The sequence below is a fragment of the Pteropus medius genome, unplaced genomic scaffold (assembly GCF_902729225.1).
Source record: "Pteropus medius unplaced genomic scaffold, Ma_sr-lr_union100, whole genome shotgun sequence".
NCBI lineage: Eukaryota > Metazoa > Chordata > Mammalia > Chiroptera > Pteropodidae > Pteropus > Pteropus medius.
This window is the reverse complement of record NW_024340696.1, coordinates 21325389-21345515: the sequence shown is the minus strand read 5'-3', so window position 1 is coordinate 21345515 and position 20127 is coordinate 21325389. Positions and strand designations below refer to the sequence as shown.

The window sequence follows — 20127 nt, the reverse complement described above, 5'->3', positions numbered from 1 at the left end:
TTGATAATCTTATTTAGAGCCTTTTCGTTCACATAATGGAAAGCAAAAACTAGATGAAGTTGGCTAATGAGTGTAGATATAGAAAATTCAAGTGCAGATTTCAATTTTGAGAAGTTACTTTATATACAAAAGGAAAATGGGTGGTGTCTAGAAAATGTGAAATAGTACCCAGAAAGGTAGACATATTATTTTCTTTTTAAAGTGGAAGTGATATGTCATATTGTCTTAGACCCACTCAAGAAAGAGTGAGAAAGGATTAAAATTTATTGATTATTTATATGAAAAAGAAAAGAGACCACAGATAATATAAGAGTCTTAAGACTTCCAGGATCCAAATAGGATCCAAAGAACAAGTAAAGAGATTTTCTTTAGATAGAAGTTAGGGAACTTCTATTATAATGGAAGGGAAGGTTGAAAAGATGGGTTCCAATGCTAATAGGTTTCAGGTATATGGCAGGAAGATGAGGGAGTTTCCTCTGATGTATTGTATTTTCTTTATGAAGTAAATGTTAAGGTCATTATCTGGAAGTCAAGGGTAATACGGTGGTCAGAAGTTTGTAGAGAGCAAATAAATGTCTAATGCAGATATTGTGACACATGTGAAAACAAACTAACTATAAATACATAGCAGAATTGCTGTCCGAAGTTAAGGGTTTGTTGAGATTGTGATCATAGATTTAGAATGGTCTCAAGTTGCCCTTGTATATAATTTTTCTTAAGCACTAGCTACCTTGGATCATCTGAGTTTGGCATTTTGCTAGCCTGGTATGACAAAAAGGCAAATGAATTTAAGAAATTGGCAGGAGTGTGATTAAAATGTTGGGCTCTGATGTCTAAACAAGGGAAAGAACCAGAATAAGAACTGGAGTGTGGATTGGGGGAGGGATACTGCTAATGAATAAAATGAAAGTAGAGAAATTGTGATTGTAAGCGTCATTAATGATAAAGAATGAGCTTAGAAAAATGAATTGCTTAAGCTTGACTTATAGAGATCTTTGGTCAGAAACTGAGATGTTTGTATTTGTGATTTTGGAAGTAGTACAGTCGTGGGTTAATGACAAGGCTAGAATATAATCATTGGTATGGCTGAACTGGGGAAGAGACCATGGGAATCGAAGGGTGAAGGTTTTGAATGTCCACATGGAAAATATTGTCACCTAGGATGATGACAGGAATTGGGATGGACAGAAGACTAGGAGCCATGGGTATCAAGTTTTCATTGGATAAGGTTGGGTGACAGAGCCAGATATACTGAACCTTAAAGGAGCAGAGGTTTTTTATAAAAAGTTAATACATAGTGGTCTGGAAATTGTGATAAGGAAGAAACATCATTCCCCATCACTTGAGAGGTGTGCATGGGAAACAGAGTCCATGGAGGAGAGTCAAGTTTCATTAAGGCAAGGTGAGATAAGAGATTGACATTGTTTGCTGATCAATGAGTGGCAGTTCCAGAGAGTAGAGTGGAGAATTTCGTATTCTCAAATGGAGAAATAGTACAGAGGATAAGGAATTGAGTCAAGAGCAAAAAATTACCAAGTATTATGGAGACAATAATATAATAGATCATTGGTTCCCCATTACCACCTGTACTCATGCCAGATATCAGAATCAAAGTCTCTGAAACTAAGGCTTTAAAATCTTTAACATGATCATCAGAAATTCTGATCATAGTCATGTTTAGTTGATCTAGTGAGCTGATGACTGTTGAACCTTATGCTGAGGACGTAGATGGTTTCCTTCTGACTGCCTGGCAGGGGACCCCAACCCCAGGGCCACGGACTGGTATTGTCCATAGCCTGTTAGGACCCAAGCCACACAGCAGGAGGTGAGCACCCAGCAAGTGAGCGAAGCTTCTCTGTGTTTGCAGCCACTTCCAGCGCTAGCATCACTGACTGCCTCAGCTCCACCTCAGATCATCAGGCATTAGATTCTCATAGGAGCACTAGTCCCTGGTGCCAAAAAGGTTGGGGACCACTGTACAGAGGACAGAGTATTACAGGTTTTGGCTCTCTTGTCATAGACACCAAGGGACCAATTTCAGATGTCTCAATGAATAAGTTTTAAAGTGAAATAAAGCTTTAAATAGAAAGAGGAGTAGGGAAGGAAGGCATATTGTATTCCTTAGATTGCTAAACCTCTAGCAATGTAAGGAGGCCCGCCGTCTTATGCTGCTTAACTTTATAAACACTGCATGATAAAAGTAGCACTTACCAAAGATGAAACTTATAATATTTTTTCTAACATTCATAAGGCATGCTGACTAATAATTATGAGACAAATGGTATCATTTGGAAGAAAATATTTGCCTCTTACTAGTTAAATTTTAGTTTTAATAATAGTTATTTTTTCCTAATGGCTTTTAAGTTATCGACATTAAAGCATACCTTATCAAGCAAGATAAATTACCTCAGAAAGCTTACAAACGTCACTGTAAATTACTTCTGCAACTTCGTCATGCTCTTTTATTAAGGGTTTGTATCTGAGTTTAAGGTCATATATTGATTCTGTATATTTTTTGCTCTTATGGGGGGAAAAACACAAATTTGTTCTTTAATATCCTCAAATGCTTGCTGTCAGATTTTTTTTTTATCATGTTTTTTAATCATGTAGTTGTGTTAGCTTAGAAGTCAACTTTTTGATGTGGTTACATTTTAACCTTATTCATTTGTAAAATACATTATTTTCCATTTCATGGGTAAGAAAAAGATATGTAAAGTCAGAGAAGGAAGTCCTTCATACTTATAATGGGAAAAAAGAATGTAGTACGTTCTGTATGTTAATGGATTATCTTAGCAGTTGTCTGTTCCATTCTAATTTTACTGACTATAAAGCCCTATATGGGAAGTTTGCTTGTGAAAAGTGGAAATAAAGGTCAGAGGAACCAAGCTTAGATAATTCTTAAACTGCACACACCTGATTCCCTTTACCCTCTCACAGCTAGAGTTCTTTTGTGCTGAATTTCCACGTGTAGAAACACTTATCCAGTGAATATAGTATTGAATCTCAAATGGCTTCCTTAGAGAATCTAATGCTCTGTTCAGAGAATGTGAACAAGGTAAATTATATCTCCAGCTATCCAGAGGATAGCAAAGCCTGGACTCCAGGTTGAACTCACCCTGGGAAACCAGGTAGAAAACAGTGATCGTTCTGATACTTCAGAAAGCAGCGGGCATCTTGTAATAAACAAGTTTAGCTCCATGAGTCGTGGTCTTCACCATCTCTCCTCCATTCATTTCTCCAAATACAACTCCTGTTAAAAGCCTCTATGTTTCTATTTCTTTCAAAGGAAGATTTTGTACCACTACCAACGTGTGTGTTTGCATGTGAGTTTCCGTGTGAACAAACTGAATCATGTTAGACACACTTTTATGTCTTGCTTTTTTCACTTAATAGTAAGTCAGGGAGATCCTTCCAAATCAACACAGAAAGATCTGATTCTTTTAACAGCTTCTTTTAATAACTACATAGTATGCTGCAATGTAGACATTATCTTAATTCATTTACCCAGCCCCATTTTCATGGATATTTTTATCGTTTCTAATTATTTTTTATTGTTAACAGTGCTGCAGTAAACGTTCTTGCTCATACTCTTGGCATTTGCAAGAATGTCCATTGGGAAAATTCCTAGCAGTGGAATTTATCCATCAACATGGTTACATGCACTTAAAATTTTGGTGAATGGTCCCAAACTGTTCACTAGGGAGATTGTCCCAATTTACACTTCCTCATACCATAACTTCGAGGAAGTTACTTTGCCCACATAACTTTGCCAGCACTGGACAGTGTCAAAGTTTTTAAGTTTATGACAGATTAATAGGCAGAAAATGGTACTTCATTATTATTTTGACTGACATTTCTTTATGAGTGAAGCTGAACATTTTCCATAGTGGCCATTTGAATTTCTTTTTTCCATAAGTTGCATGTTTATATCCTTGGCTCATTGTGTATTAAATTACACGTACTGTTATATGTGTTAACAGACATTTTTTTCTAGTTACACTTTGATTTTGATTTGTTTATAAATATTTTCCTATGCTGAAATTTTTATCAGCTTACTTATAGTCTTTGGGCTTTATCTTGCTTATAAAGGCCATACCTACTTCATTGATGATTTCCTCCAGCCCATTTTAAATTTAATTTAGTTTTTATTATTAAATCTCTAATCTGTCCAAAACTTATTCCATATAGTATGGACCTGTCATATTTTTTTCTGAATATTCTCTGCTTATTCTATTGATTTGAAAATTTAATATACAAAATTCTCATATTTCCCTGAGTCAATTTCTAGACTTTCTCTTCTAGTTCAGTGGTCTTACTGTTTCATCTCTAGTATCAAACTGTTTTACTTATTCTGTTTTTATAAGATTTTTAATATATAGTTGGAACAAGCATCCTGATTATTCTTCAGTTTTGAATATTTTCTGGATAAATATACAGGTTTACTTTTTAAGATGAACTTCAGTATCACCTCCATGATTGTGATATTAAACTGTCCATGTAAGAGTAATTTTGAGGCTTTGCTTCTATTTCTGTGCTGTAGGGCCTCTTAATAACATTAGAATTAATTCATCTTTGAAAAGTTTGAAAGCCCAGATGTTAGTTAGCCTTTAAATTTTCTTCCATTGCTTTTATTTTATAACTTTTACCACTTGGGATAAAATATTAGTAAAATGGTTATTTACCTAGAAAGTCATCCATTTCAAACAGTTTTTTAAATAGATATTGTAAATAATGCTGCAATGAACATGGTACATATATCTTTTTGAGTTAGTGTTTTTGTTCATAGCATAAACAGCAGAAGGGGGATTGCTGGGTCATATGATAGTTCTATTTCTAATTTTTCTAGGAACCTCTGATACTATGGAAGCAACTTAGGCATCCATCGATAGATGAATATATGGGGTGGTGTGTGTATACACATACACATACACACACACACACACACACACAATGGAATATTACTCAGCCATAAAAAAAAAAGAATAAAATCTTATAATTTGCAACAACATGGATAGACCTAGAGTGTATTATGCTAAGTGAAATAAGTCAGATAGAAAAAGACAAATACCAAATTATTTCACTTAAATGTGAAATCTAAAAACAAACAAACAACAAACAAATAATGAACAAAACAGACTCATAGACACAGAGAACAAACTGATGATTGCCAGAAGGGAGGATGTGGGGGGATGAACAAAAAAAGATGAAAGAGAATAAGAGGTGCAGACTTCCAGTTATAAGATGAATAAGTCACGGTGATGTAAAACCCAGCACTGGGAATATGGTCAGTAATGTTGTAATAACTTTGTATGTTGACAGGTGGTTACTAAACTTAATTGTGGTGATCACGTAGGGTATATAAACGTCGAATCACTATTGTTCACTGGAAACTAATATGATATAGTATGTCAACTATACATAAAATAAATTAATTAATTGGAAAATAAATGGACTGTATTGAATTTTACAGAGACTCTTTTCTTTTAAATTTTGCTATACTCTTGAACATTTCCTTTTTCACATTACTAATTTTGTGCTTGTGCTGTTGTGCTTGTGTACAGCTATATATCTACTTTTACTAAAAGGCTAAATAGTAAGTATTTTAAGCCTGTAGACATATAATGTCTGTCACAGCTACTCACCTCTCGGGTGTAACTCAGTAGCAGCCATAGACAATATCTAAACAAATTGATATGGCTGTATTCCAGTAAAACTTTATTTACAAAACAAGCAGTTTGGCACATAGTTTGCCAACTCCTGCTAGCCAATAATAGCCATTGTCTATTTTTGTTTAATTTTTTCTTTTAAAAGAGTTTTTGTGTTTACTTACCAATTTCACATTTTTAAAATCAGATTCTATTTTAACTTTATTTGGGCATTTTTTTCTTCTTTCCTTGGCTTTGTTACGTTTTTATTTTTCTAACTTCTTGAATTAGATACTTAATTTACTTATTATTTTCATATTTAGTTACATAAGTGTTTCAGATATGATATTTTCTGAGAGCACAACTTTACTCTGACCTATAAGTTTTCATTAATTTTTAGACTTCTGTAATTTTAGTTTTTATTTCTTATTTGTTAAGAAAGCTAAGAGAGATACATATGTAGAGTTTTGCATGTGCGTGTTAGACTTATTAATTATTTTATTCAAATGTTTTACCCCTGGTCCAATCCACCATCATATCTCACCTGGGATGTTGTGTTAGAGTTACCTAACTGGTCCCTCCTTTTTCTCTCTGGCTCAAAAACCTTGAGCGACTTTCCATTTAATTAAGAATAAAAGCCAAAGTTTTTATAACGGATGTCTTCAAAACCACATCCCAAACTGAATCTTCTTCCTACCTTCCTAATGCCTAGCCTAAGCCACAAGCATTGGCTCTCCTCATCCTACTTTCCCCATCACATGTGTATATTCAGTGCACCAAGGCCAGGATAAACGTAACAATCCTAACGCATTCCTTTCCTTCATGTCCTACTCATCCCCATTTTAGTCTTGGTCACTTTACAGTATACTTTAAGTGATATCTCTATTTCCTCTGCCTTCATCGTCTCAGCTGGATTGTTGTAGTAGCCCCAGAGCTGCTCCTCCAGCCTCTGTTCTTAGCACAACTGTGAAGTTAACTCTCTAAACAACAAATCTGACGCTGCTTAAAAAATTTTAATTGACTCCCTTTTTACCAATGCTTGGGACCATGTAAAGACTGACCCCAGTTCTTCTTCTCAGCTTTATTTTCTGGCATTCACCCAGCACCCCCGGAATAATGCCCTCTAGACACATTGTACTCTTTCATTAGTTTCAACCTCTAGGCTTGTTTATCCTACTGCTTACTTTAGCAGTATATCACTTATCCTTCAAGACATACATTTCATATTTTTTTCTAAGGAAATTTGAAACTTATAGGTCAGAGTGAAGTTGTAAAGACTCTTCTTTAGTGAGACTCACATATCATGATTAATTTATTCAGGAAATGTGTAGTAAGTACTAGTTATGCAGAAGGCACTCTGCCAGATGTTTACAGTATAAACACAAATAAACCATATATCGTCCTCACCTAGTTTTAGCTCTGTCCACATGCCTCTATTATAAACTTAGCATATTTTATAGAAATCATTTGTATATGGGTCTGTCTTCCTTTCCAGTTTGCTGATTATCCAAAGCTCAGATTTTGTGTTAAATGTCTTTGTATTCCTAGGATCTAGCACATAAAAAACAGGTATTTCTTACTTAAATGACCTTCTCTTTGGTTTCTATAAGGAACTGTGGTCCTTAAACTTTTGTGTGCATCGGGATAACTTGAGGAGCTAATTAGAAATGTACATCCAAGAACATGAAAAGATATTTCACATCATTAATCACTAAGGAAATACAGATTAAAACTGTGATGAGATACCAACACACGCCTGTTACAATGGCTGAAATAAACAATAATAACAATATCAAGTGCTGGCAAGAATGGGAAGTAGCTAGCACTCTCGTTCATTACTGATGCAAATACAAAATAGTACAGCCACTCTGGCAGTTTTCATAAAATTAAACACATATTTACTGTATGACCCAGCAATCCTAATCCTGGTATCTACTTTAGAGAAATTAAAATACACACACACACACACACACACACTATACATGAATATTCAGAGAGATTCTATTCATAATTGCCCACACTGGAAACAGCCCAAACATCCCATCAGTGGGTGATTTTATAAACAAACTGATATGTTCATCTGTACTATGGAATAAAAAAGAAATGAACTATTGATACTACAACTTGGGTGAATCTCAGAGGCATCAAACTGAATGGAAGAAACCAGGCCCCAAAGTTTATAGTTTGTTTGATTCAGTTTACATAACATCCTTGAAGTGACAAAATGATAGGAATGGAGAGCAGATCAGTGATTACCGGGGGGTTATAGGTAGGGAGGATTTAACAATTAAAGAATAACACGGAATTTTTTAGAGTGAAGGAATTGTTTATATCCTGGTTATGGTGGTGTTACACAAATTGAACATGTTAAAAATCATAGAACTGTACCAAATATGGAAAAACAATTTTACTTCATGATAATTTTTTAAATAAAATTTTAAAAAGCGTACATCCCTGGGCCTCATCCCCAGGATTTCTAGTTTTTGTTGTTGTTGTTGTTGTTTTGGTACTGTGAGGTAAGCCAGATTGTAAGTGACAAATTCAGATTTGAAAATAGTTAAGAATGAACAACCCAGTCTTATTTTAAGATTGTTGCCACTTCAGGTCTCTCCTGAACCAATAAAAAAGCAGTGTACAGAATATTAACTAGAGTTAAAAGAGAAGTGACCCTCGGTTCCTGTTAGTTCTTCACAGAGACCAAGCCAGGGAGGTGCTATGCCAACATTCCATGATCTGCGTGATACCTTATAAGAATTTACTTTTCCACGGTTACATATTTCTTACATTCAACTTCTACTGTTCTGTTGATGCAATCAACCAACCGAAGTTTGAGGAATCTGCATTTATAGCAGACCTATCAGGATATTCCAGTGAGGGGATCCATGGATAGCAGATTCACCAGATACAAACCGCAATCCAGCAGTATGAATTGTACAGAACATCTCCTCCAAGCAATATTTTTTAGTTTCCTCTATTAGTTGTGAATGAGTGCCCATTCATGAATATTAGAGAAGTAGAGTAAGTGAGATGTTTCTTCTCTCCCTATCCCTGGCCCATGAATAAGCTCTGTTATATCCTAGCAAATACTCTATGACAGACTTTATCCCAAATCATCCCATATTCATGAAACTGGCAATAACAATAACTCATGCCTGAAAAGATGAAAGGATGCAATATGATTCAAATGTAGTTGCTCATAAAGTGTATATAAAAATAATTTCTAAGAGGCTGACTACCCTCACAAATATGAGATAAGAATACACTACCCTTGAAACTTGAAGAAGATTGTCTTTTTGTGTATCTGTGTATTTTTGTTTGGGTCTCAAAGGCTGAAAATGTATATAAGTTGTTATTTACTTGGCTGGCCACTAGATGGTGGGGTTTGTTAATGTATTACCTTCCATTTTATATTTAAAGCAGATTTCATGGAGTTCTGTTTTCTTAGATCATTTGTCTTAGTTAATTGTTAGTAACACAGAAGTTTAAATTTTTGAGTTACCTTAGAGATAATCAATGTGTCAAAGTCTGTTTGAGAATCCCAGGCTCCCGATATCCCATTCCCACTGAATATAGTGCCCTTTTCATAAAAACTGTGGAAAACTAGCAGATAAACACAGCATTAGCTTTGACTATATAAATACGTGTGTTAATTTAAAGCCTTTAATTTTACAGAAAAGTGTTCTCCCATTGGGTGAATTTTGTAAAAATCTGCTTTTGCACTTATACACTGATGTAAGTGGACCAAATCCCACATCCAAGCTCAGACCAAGTCAAAGAAAAGATACCAAAAATGAAGTTAGTATATTCAGGCAGATGTAAAATTGAGGAGCTAGGAAAGGTGTCAGTGCCCTCCTATCAAAGATCACGAGGAACACCACTGTGGTAAACAAGTGGATTTATTGGCTCATTGCTGTGTGGAAGAGTACATGCCATGTGGAACCCTGGGGTATCTCAGTAAGAAGAGAGAAAGGCTTCCAAGGCAGCGGGTCTGAAATACAAAGTGTCACCCTGAGGCAACTGTAAATTTGTCAGAAAAAAAGGACTTAGGGGAAAAGTTGGCTCTTTGTGTCTGGCATGAGTAAGTGAGGTTAGTGGATGGCAATCATTTCTTTAGGGCCTTACATTGTAAGGACTCTGGCCTTTACTCTGGATGAGTTGAAAGCCACTGAGATTTATGCTTATTTTAAGGAAGGATGGGAAATGGGTAATACTGATTGGTTGCAAGAACAGGAGACCTTGGTGAAAGAGACATTTTTAACTTCTTTTGGCTTTTATGTCATGTTCAGGATTGCCTATTTTTAAGATCTGTGAAATATAATTTTTAATAATTTTGTATAAAGCATTATATATTAATACTTAGACCTTAAGATGCTTAAAATAATTTCATGCTCTTTAAATGAATTAAATGCTAAATCTCTTTTAAATGCTAAACACTTTTATGTTTTGTTTCTATCTACTCTAGGTACAAAAGTCAAGAAATAAGCAAGTCCGAGAATTATTCCCAGATGGTTTTAGTATTCATCATGCGGGAATGCTTCGCCAGGACAGAAATTTGGTTGAAAACTTGTTTTCTAATGGGCATATCAAAGTCCTAGTTTGTACCGCCACATTAGCCTGGGGTGTCAATCTTCCTGCCCATGCTGTTATTATTAAGGTAAGAGCTTACCTTCCTTTGCACATGGATTTGTGGTGTCTTTAAACAAACCTGTGAATTGATTTATTTAGAAAAATATTGTGATTTGGTTTCTTCACTGACTTTGAATGTTATTTATATAAGGTCAGAATTATTTTCTCCCAAAGAATCTAGTTTATATTGTGAAAATTTAACTAACACAGATGATGAAAGGATTAGTTAAAGTACACTTTTGAGATCTTGCCGTATTTGCCTAATTTCAGTATTCCGCTCATCAGGATTATATTTGTGTGCGTTTATGTAAATTTTTATTAACTTTTCCTCATCTAGGGAACACAAATATATGCTGCAAAAAGAGGCTCTTTCGTTGACCTTGGAATATTAGATGTCATGCAGATATTTGGTCGAGCCGGAAGACCACAATTTGACAAATTTGGAGAAGGAATCATCATAACAACACATGATAAACTCAGCCATTACCTCACTCTGCTCACTCAACAAAACCCAATTGAGAGTCAGTTTCTGGAAAGCCTTGCAGATAACCTAAATGCAGAGGTAAGATCTAAGGAGTAAAAGATTGCCATAGAATCAACTTCAAGAATGACCAAGTAAAATAAAGGTTGAGGTGGTTCCTTTTTAGTATTTAGGAATACAATTTATGCCAGTATACAGTCATAAGACACAACACACCAAATGGCAATATTGTTGATTAGTTCTGAGCAGTATAGATGCAAACGATAACTGATTAGAACCCATTGCTAAAAGACTATATCCTCCAATTACAATGTTTCGTTACAGGGAGGAAATCTAACCCAAGCTATACAAACTAGAGAAACAAATAGCAATTACAACTATATTTGTATTGCAAATTTTACAAAGTTTTTTATGAAATGCTTTTCAATTTTTACAAGGTTTATGAAGTTCTTTTATCTTAGATCATTTGATTAACTTTGTTATAAAAATATAATTGCCAGACTATTATAATTTGTTTCATGTGTCTATATATGTATATATGTTTTGTGATAAGATTTAAATAGCAAACCCTGGAAGCCTTGTTAACATCTTAACTGGTAAAGAGGGTACACATTCTTAATTTAAGAGTCTATGTGTCAAACATTCAAATGAAGTTTTACTGTTTTCATGACATTTTTAATTAGTGCTCTGACATTTCACACTTTACTACTTACATATCTTTTCTTACATTTAAAGTCGATTCAAATAATTTTTGAAAGTAGGAGAGATGTAAATATTAAAGAGATGATAAACGAAATATTTACAATCAAGTATACTTGTGCATAGGTCCTTTATCAGATACTTCTTAAATAACTTATAGAAAATTCACTTAGATTCTATTGATGTTGTTTTCAAGTCTTTTCAGAGAATGAAAAACATGCTCACTCTGCAGTAAGATTAGGAAATAAGTTTTGACTCCAAAGAAAATATTATAGGTCAGTTTCAATCCTCATCACCTACTGTGATTGCATGGTTTAAATAATTAGGTCTTTGGTCTTGAGTCAACAGTAACTAGGATACAATAGTCTTCTGTACAAAGATAATAATAATAGTAGTTGACTGAGGACCTGCTAAATGCCAGAGACTCTGTTGTGTGCTGGTGCATTCTGTCACTCTCTCAATATTCGTGCTAAGTAGATATTATTGTCTTCAAAGAGATATGTAACTGACCCAAAGGTCATTAAGCTACTAATTTTTGGAAGTAGTATTCAAACTCAGGTTTATTCAACTCCAAATCTAGTCTTTTCATTATAGCCTAAATGTCTGTTATATTATAGAAAATGTAGTAAGTTAAAGGCAAATACATTTCTCTATATTAATGCCTAACATTTGCCTTCTTCTAAGACCAGGAATAAACATTTTCCAAATTGGTAGTCATAATTTCTCTAAGTTTTCTTCATAAGGAAACAAACTCCCTTAAATTATATTTGAGTATGAAATTAAATTCAGTAGTCTGTGGAAATCAAGTGTGAAATTAGTTTATAAAAGGAATGTGTACTGTGTTCCTAAGTTAATGGATTTTTAAGTCTTTAGACTCTTAAAATCTTTACAAGACTATATGCAATGACAGTGATCAACATACAGGTCATTTAAATTAGAAGTGTTGCCTCTACTAATATCTTCAATAACATGAATATTGATTCTGACCATTAGTTGAGAAGAACTGGAGAAAGTATTGTAATAATTTTAATGCAAACATTTTATGAAGCATCTTTGCTGATTGATGCCTAATGGGGCTGACTCTGTAATGCTAATGCCAACAGGTCACAAATCCCAACCTTTTCTTAAAGCTACTTAATTTTGCACTGAGAAAAAAACTGAAACAAGTTTGAGGCTTATTAAAATTTATCCAGCGGACATTACTAGGTACCACCTCTTTGCCAGCCCCTGTAGTTCATACTTTAAAATATGTTAATCTTTCTGTATAATCATATATACGTTCTTTATATAGAGTCCTGTTCTTTACGTAGAGTCCCTTCTATTTCCACACAAGTTGTAGTACGAACACCTTATTTGTGGATTTAAGGCCTCCGCAGTCTGACTAACCTTCTCAGTTCTGGCTCTGGTTATTTTCCAGCACAGATCTTCTGCCCCAGACAGGCTTTTATTCTACTTGTTTCACCTATAAAGTTGTTTTCTTGTTATAAAATTTTCCCATTATAAAATAGGAATAATCTTACTGGGTTATTGTCAAAATTTAACAAATGCCTATGCCAACGCATACTCAGTAAAAGATCATGTAACTTACCATTATCTAATAGTCCTTTGATACTCAGCCCCATTTATACTTATTGCCAGCACTTACTTGAGTTGAATAAATAAATGAACGAATGGTAGCATAAATGTTTTTTTTTCATGTATTTACTAAAGCAGTTTATACACACACACACACACTCTCTCTCTCTCTCTCTCTCTCTCTCTCTCTCTCTGTCATAATGATTATATTTTCTTATTTAGTTTTACATGATTTCAGCCAGTTTAAAAAAAAATACAAGTAAGTAATTAAGATAACTTTAAAGACTAAAGTTTACATAGGTAAATTAGATAACAAAGTAATACTTCTAAATTACCAAATTGGCGGGGTTGGGGTGAGGTGGGATTTTTTTCTCTCTTAGCAGAACATAAAGCTCTATTACACTGTATACTAATGGCACTTTTACAAGTTTCACACGTTAGTTTTTCTTAAAAAGAATTTTTGAATGCATATTATACATTCAAAACACACTATAGATGATGGTTTCATATATGTCACTCTTAATTAGTTACATGTGTCTAATCTACAAGATTAGGAAATTTTTTGAGACCTTAGACCACAATCTGTTATCATATCCATTGTGCTTTTTTGTGGTACAGTTTTGTTACTAACTCATTATACAGTTATTGAAATGAATGGATAAATTTCAAAAAATACTTGAAAAATATTTATTTTAGAAAAGGCCCCTGTACTAAGTAGCCACTAGGTGACAGCAAATATTTACAAGTAAATTTAAATTTTTGTCACTAGATGGCATTCTAGGATTAATCTCAAAATGTGATGTCTCATTATAATTTGCCATTTATTTTTCTGGGGAGTCTCTCTTTTTGGTGAACGTTTAGGTGTCCAATCTTAGACATCTACTTTCTCCTTTCCTTTTAATCTTATCATTAGTGGCAGTAGATAATTACTTATTAATGTTATCCAATCTGGTTTTGAAAATCATAACAAGCTTATTTTATTTTTTATAAAATTTTCTACTCTAAGGAATTGCGTGATATTACTTTAAAATATCTAAAGGTCATAAAGAAATTAACACAATTTTGGCTGTCAATTAAAAGAAACACAAATGGAGGACACGATCAGATTTTTAGCCATACTTTAGTTTCCTTTACGTAAGCAGACTAGAAAAATCATTAACTGTCTTACTAGTAAATATTTAAGAAGTGTTGTACAGTTCACTCATTGGCTAAATTTTAGTTCTTATTACTCTTCATTTTGTGGAAAATGTTACAGTTCACATTTTAGGAAATGTATATACTTACCTGTATTGTGGATGGTTTAGTCATTTGTAAATGCATTAGCGGAAATTTATTTTTTCTAGCTTTAGAGAGGTTAATTGACATATGACATTGTGTAAGTTTAAGGTGTACAGTGCAATAAATTGATACATGTATATGTCCTGAAATGTTACTTGGAACATTCATTTTACAACTGAAAGCTTGTACCCTTTGACCAACATCTCCCTACCTCCCCTTTCCCCTAACTCCTGGCAACCACTGTTATACTCTGTTTCTGAGTTCCATGTTTTTAGATTATACATGTAAGTAAGATCATACAGTATTTATCTTTCTCTGTCTGACTTATTTTAAGATAGTGTAAATTTAAAAGTAAATAGATTCTGCCTTATCATTCTTTTTTTTACTTTTGGTCATTTCTCTATTTACTGACAGAAAGCATGATGTAATATTATAATGTTATTTATATATTGCTATAGATCATCTTCACCTAAAGATAGCTAAGCATTTACATATTTATTTCACAAAATTAGTTATACAAAATTTAAAATTATAAATAGGAATAAAGCAAACATTAAAGTTTTTCTTTAATATTTAGTACTAAAATGAGAGAGTTTGTTTTCCTTTTTTTTCTTTTAAAATTTAATAATTTACATAGGAAGGATCTCTCCTTTGGTTGAAATTAAGAAGTTAAAATATTTTTTTTTTTTCAGCTACAGGTTCAGGAAAAATTATACAACTATGAAGTTTCATGATTTGGATGAATTAAAATGAACAAATTTAAGTATAAGCAGAATTACTACCTTTAGATCCAGTGGCTAAGGAAATGTATTTTTACATTTACAAAGAATTTCATTGCAATTCTGTATTAAGTCCATTTTCTAACAATTGCCTTTTCTTTATCACACAGATTTTCTATATTATCATTGTATTTTTAAATTAACTTTTGGTTTTATTAAAGTATATTATAAACCTATATTAAAATGCTATTTTAAATTTATATTTCCTTTCAGAATATAATCTAAAGAATTATCCAGTGCCTATGATAGTTCAAATATATAAATATCTACTTTTTCCATAGGTCGCTTTAAATTTACCAATAAAACTTTAAAACTATGCCCTGTTCTTATATGATTTTTTTAAGTATATGTATTATTAATACGTATAAATCCCAATAAAATCTGCTTTATCATGCAGAAATGATTGCATTTTCCATCATATACTAGCCATCCTGCAAGTAGGCATCTTTAGAGGTAAAAGCTAATGCTATGCCCTCTGTTGTTTTGGAAATGACAGTACACAGAATCACAATAAGGGGGATAGAATTAGCAATATTATGTTGTTTTGATTGTGATGCAATTACATTTAAAATTTCAGTAGTGTTGTCACATAAAATAAAACCCAAAGAAGAAGGAAACAGGAAGAAAAATAAATACCAAAAATATTTTTAATGCTATATAGATTATATTCCATTTAGGGAAAATAATCAAATGCCATAATATTGAGTAAGTTCAGTATTAGAAGATAGCATTTCTAATCTACTATCCCAATTAAATGAGGCAGGACTGATTTTTAATTAATTGGAAAAGCGTTGTATGCAATAATCATGCTTACCTGACAAATATAGCATAATAATGTGTTTTAAAATCTTACCTTTTTACAAAATGGTCTTTAATTTAATGTTTATTTTTAGCTTTAAGGGATTAGTTTAATTTTTGTTATATTTTCGATTTGCAGATTGCTCTGGGAACAGTTACTAATGTGGAAGAAGCAGTGAAGTGGATAAGTTACACTTATCTTTATGTACGGATGAGAGCAAATCCATTAGTATATGGCATCAGTCACAAGTCTTATCAGGTAGAAAACTCATTTATTAAAAAAAAATCAAACCTGTAATCCTTTCATGGTATGAAGATAAATATTTGCTACGCCTGCCCCATCTCAAAAGAGTGAGGTTCCTCAAAGAAAAACAAAGAGCTTTAATCTTTTTTAGAAAATAATAAGGAAAATTAAATTTGCCTCCTATAATTATTTCGTATTATGTATAGTATCTCTTTTCCCACTGATACTACTAAGTTAATCTTTATATTATCATCAGTTTATTATTCAGGTACATTTCCATTCAATACTAACACTTTGCTGTGATTTTTTTCTAAACCAAGATAAATTTAGTTTTTGGAATACTCCAGACATGAGGAAACTTATAGACCTTTTTAAATAGTAGGCTAATATTATATGTTGTCTGTTCGTCTTATCAAGTTCCTCTCAGCCCTTATTCCTAAATTAAAGATAGTGTTAATGAGTTCTTATCTTAACAGTTTGGAGGCTGTATCAGTTCCACTTGTGCATATAGACTGAGAATAAGATGCATGTGGCAGCAGCTATTCCTGTGAGTGCTACAGTTGTGTGGTCCACATGGCTTACAGATTCTGTGAGGTCTTGTCTTTTCTTTAGAACTCTGCTTTATGCACTGTAAATGCTTCCTAATTACAGATAGAATCCAGTCATTGTCTAGTGAAAACATTATTTCAACATCATCATATGGATATTTACTGGTGCTAAGTCAAAATTTGCAAAGTAGCTGAATTTAACTTAGAATTATAGTTTTCCTGCATTAACAGATAACTTAGTTTTTATTTAGATTGTTGTTATCAAAGCAGTTACTTTGTTTTTCTTCATTTTTCCTTTTCTTATACAGTAGATTCAACCATAGAAAAATGAAACTTAAGACTTAAAGAGGAAAAAAAAATAAGAAAAATAGCAGCACCAACTAGTTATGAAGCTGTTACTCTGAAATGGTTAAGGTTTTATATACTCAGGTTTACTGTAATTGAGATTTAATTACCTTTCTTCTCTATTAAAATTTGTGCTATCCTTCAAATGGCTATCTTCTTTAATAGCCAAATCATTCTGTTTTAAAAACATAAGTGCATTGTAACCTGTAACCTTAAAGGTTTTAAAGAATATGACACTAACTATTCTCATTACCAATGTGGGCTTTATGAAAGTAGTCAGTGGCACTATGAAAATATACTGAAGGGATAAAAAGAAAACAAAACACAACATGTGTTTTCGTGGGCTAAGCCATCTCAGTTCTTGGAACAAGTTAAACACATCAATTAATTTTAAATACTAGGTTAATATCAGAAGTCATTTTTGTGTAATTTTCCAATATAGAGAAAATGAATTTTTTTCCTTCTGATATACATAGTTTTGCTCCCTTCACAGTTCAGAGACTCTTACTTTTCTATTTTTTTTAACATGTGTTTTCATTATATTACCCAATATGAATTTGTAACTACAATACTCATGTGAACTAACACAGATCATGCAATTTAACACATTTTTAATAGCTTAGTAATATGTAGTTAATAAAACATTTTCATAAGAAGAATCTGACATGTACAGTATATCACTCACAGCAAATGTTTAAGACTTTTTGTGTTTGTTAATATGATACTTGACTACGTCTTATGTCCCTACAGTTGATTTTCTTTTGCCTCATTTTTTTGATTTTTAATTTCTTTTAGCTTTATACTCCCCCCGCTTCCCTTAAATGGCCATAGTCCACTCTACCACTTATGACCAGAGACTGATCTTCCGGATCTGGCATGAGTTCGTGTGTACCTACATATATTTACACATATACATCATAGTAACAAGAATATTTGTTAATTAATGATAATCTTTCTGGTTAGAAGAGGACTAATATAATAGTTTCAAAAACTATTCAAAAATTCATTATTATTTTACTCTTTGTTTCTATTATTATTATTATTATTATTATTAGGAAAATGGATTTTTCCATCAGCAGTTATGAAAGCTACTAGAACACTAAAACCATACTTTTGAAAGGATAACTTTGCATTTACTTTGTATATTTTTACTTTGACAGAGAAAAGTATCCTTATTTCTCCAAATATTGATAAAGTAAGAATGTTGTTTGATATTTAAATCCCTGTTTATTTTAGTGTGGGAGGGAGAAGACAATGATATTTTTTTCTATAGCTGATTTCTAATCTTTATAATCTTAAAGATTTTAAGACCATGTTAGAATTTTAGATTCCAAAGTATTACTATTTGAAGATAATACAGATTGATAATTTTAATGAATTTTATAATTTTATGCGATTCAAACCAAATAAATTTGGGGTTATTTGGGTTATTTAATGGAAGAAAATAATTTCTAGTTATGTCTTAAGTTTATAAAAATGTACTTCTTTAAAAATTGTAATAAAGTTTACTTTAACTAAAATATCAAAAATTTTCATTTTCATAAATAGGTATATGTGATTCTTCTAAAGAAGTATGATGACTATCTAAAGAAATATTCAAGTGTTTATATTTTTTTCCCTGTAGATTGACCCAGCATTAGCAAAGCATAGAGAACAGTTGGTCATTGAAGTTGGACGAAAACTAGACAAAGCTAGGATGATTCGTTTTGAAGAGCGAACTGGATATTTTTCCTCAACTGATTTGGGTAGAACCGCCAGCCACTACTATATTAAGTACAACACCATTGAGGTATTTTACTGAGCGGAACCAATACAATAATATGTCTGTTAATTAGATCCATATACTACCTAGATTTCAAAGAATAGTATTAATGTAAAATAACAAAAGCTACTAATAGAACAAAATGCTTTTAACTTATATGAATTCAATAACATACACTCAGTAAAGACAAGAAAAAAATAAGACTTTAAATATTAAAGACCTTCTTGCCATCCTGTTCAATGAGTATATCCCAAACAGTAGACACGCCGAAGCCTAAACAGTTGAGCATGTTGGTGAGACCTATGGAATGAATGCTTGAATGGTTTTAGGTAGAAAGTGGTGGCTTAATGATATCCTTAAATAAAAAGTTGAAAAATTAATTGCAGGTTACCGATAAAACACTGACTTAAAAGGAGTTAGAAAAATTATCAGTCAACCTAGCTGTACCATTGGGCAATTTAAGAGATTTTTCAAAGGTGATTTTGACTACATAACAATGCCTTGCTTATTGTTTTTTAACAGTCTTACATAAGACTGAGTGCCACTATAATATTTACACTTTAAAGAGTACCTGCATATCTTCATGTGTTTATATGCATATGTATGTACATTCATGTTAATACACTGGAAAACTTAACAGTGATTACCTGTGAGGAAAGGACTTAAGTGTGAAGAGAGGGGGATGGGTTAAAGTGAATTTTTACTCTTTATTCTTCTTGTAGAGAAAGTTTAAATTTTTATATATCAATTTTTATTTTTGTTCTTAAAATTGTTTTTTAAATGGAAAAGTAATAGCCATTGAAGTGAAATTTCTCAAAAATATGAAAACTTGGATATATATGAAATCTAAGTTTTGTACTTATTTAATATGTGCTTATGCATATAAAAGGTTTCAGAAACACTTTCATGTGCTCACTAGCTTATCCTCATCTTTCCCCAAACTTGTATTTGTATAGCACTTTAGGTTGTTTCAAAGACTTTTAACATATATTATCACACAATTGTGATACGGTGTTTCCTCGACCTAAAACGTTTTCCCTAGCCCTCTACTGCTTTCATCACCTACTCATATCCACACATTTTGTCCACTAACTAAGCTCATTTATCTTTCTAGTAGTGTGTTGGTGCCATACGACATCTTCAGTCTGTCTGCAACTCTCAAAACTGTAGCCTTTCCTCAGCTTTGTTTTTATTTTATATGGCCTTTTGCTGATTTTTTTCTTCTGTTTCTTGAATTTCTGTATACTCTCACTAGTAATATTGTGATATCTTCACCAGACTCTTCAGGTTGCATATTTTTAGTTATTCCTCTCTAAATTTTATATGATATATGGTCATCTTAAATTT

General features: G+C 32.6%; 1 protein-coding gene across 1 annotated transcript in view; it reads left to right on the top strand.

Annotated features, from left to right (window-relative positions):
* The window catches only part of ASCC3 (activating signal cointegrator 1 complex subunit 3), a 261881-nt gene that overhangs the window by 140267 nt on the left and 101487 nt on the right, over positions 1-20127 (top strand). The window contains exons 15-18 of the mRNA XM_039869401.1: positions 10108-10299; positions 10609-10833; positions 16021-16140; positions 18643-18807. Of these exons, the coding sequence (XP_039725335.1) occupies positions 10108-10299; positions 10609-10833; positions 16021-16140; positions 18643-18807 (702 nt within the window). The remainder of the gene's footprint in view (positions 1-10107; positions 10300-10608; positions 10834-16020; positions 16141-18642; positions 18808-20127) is intronic.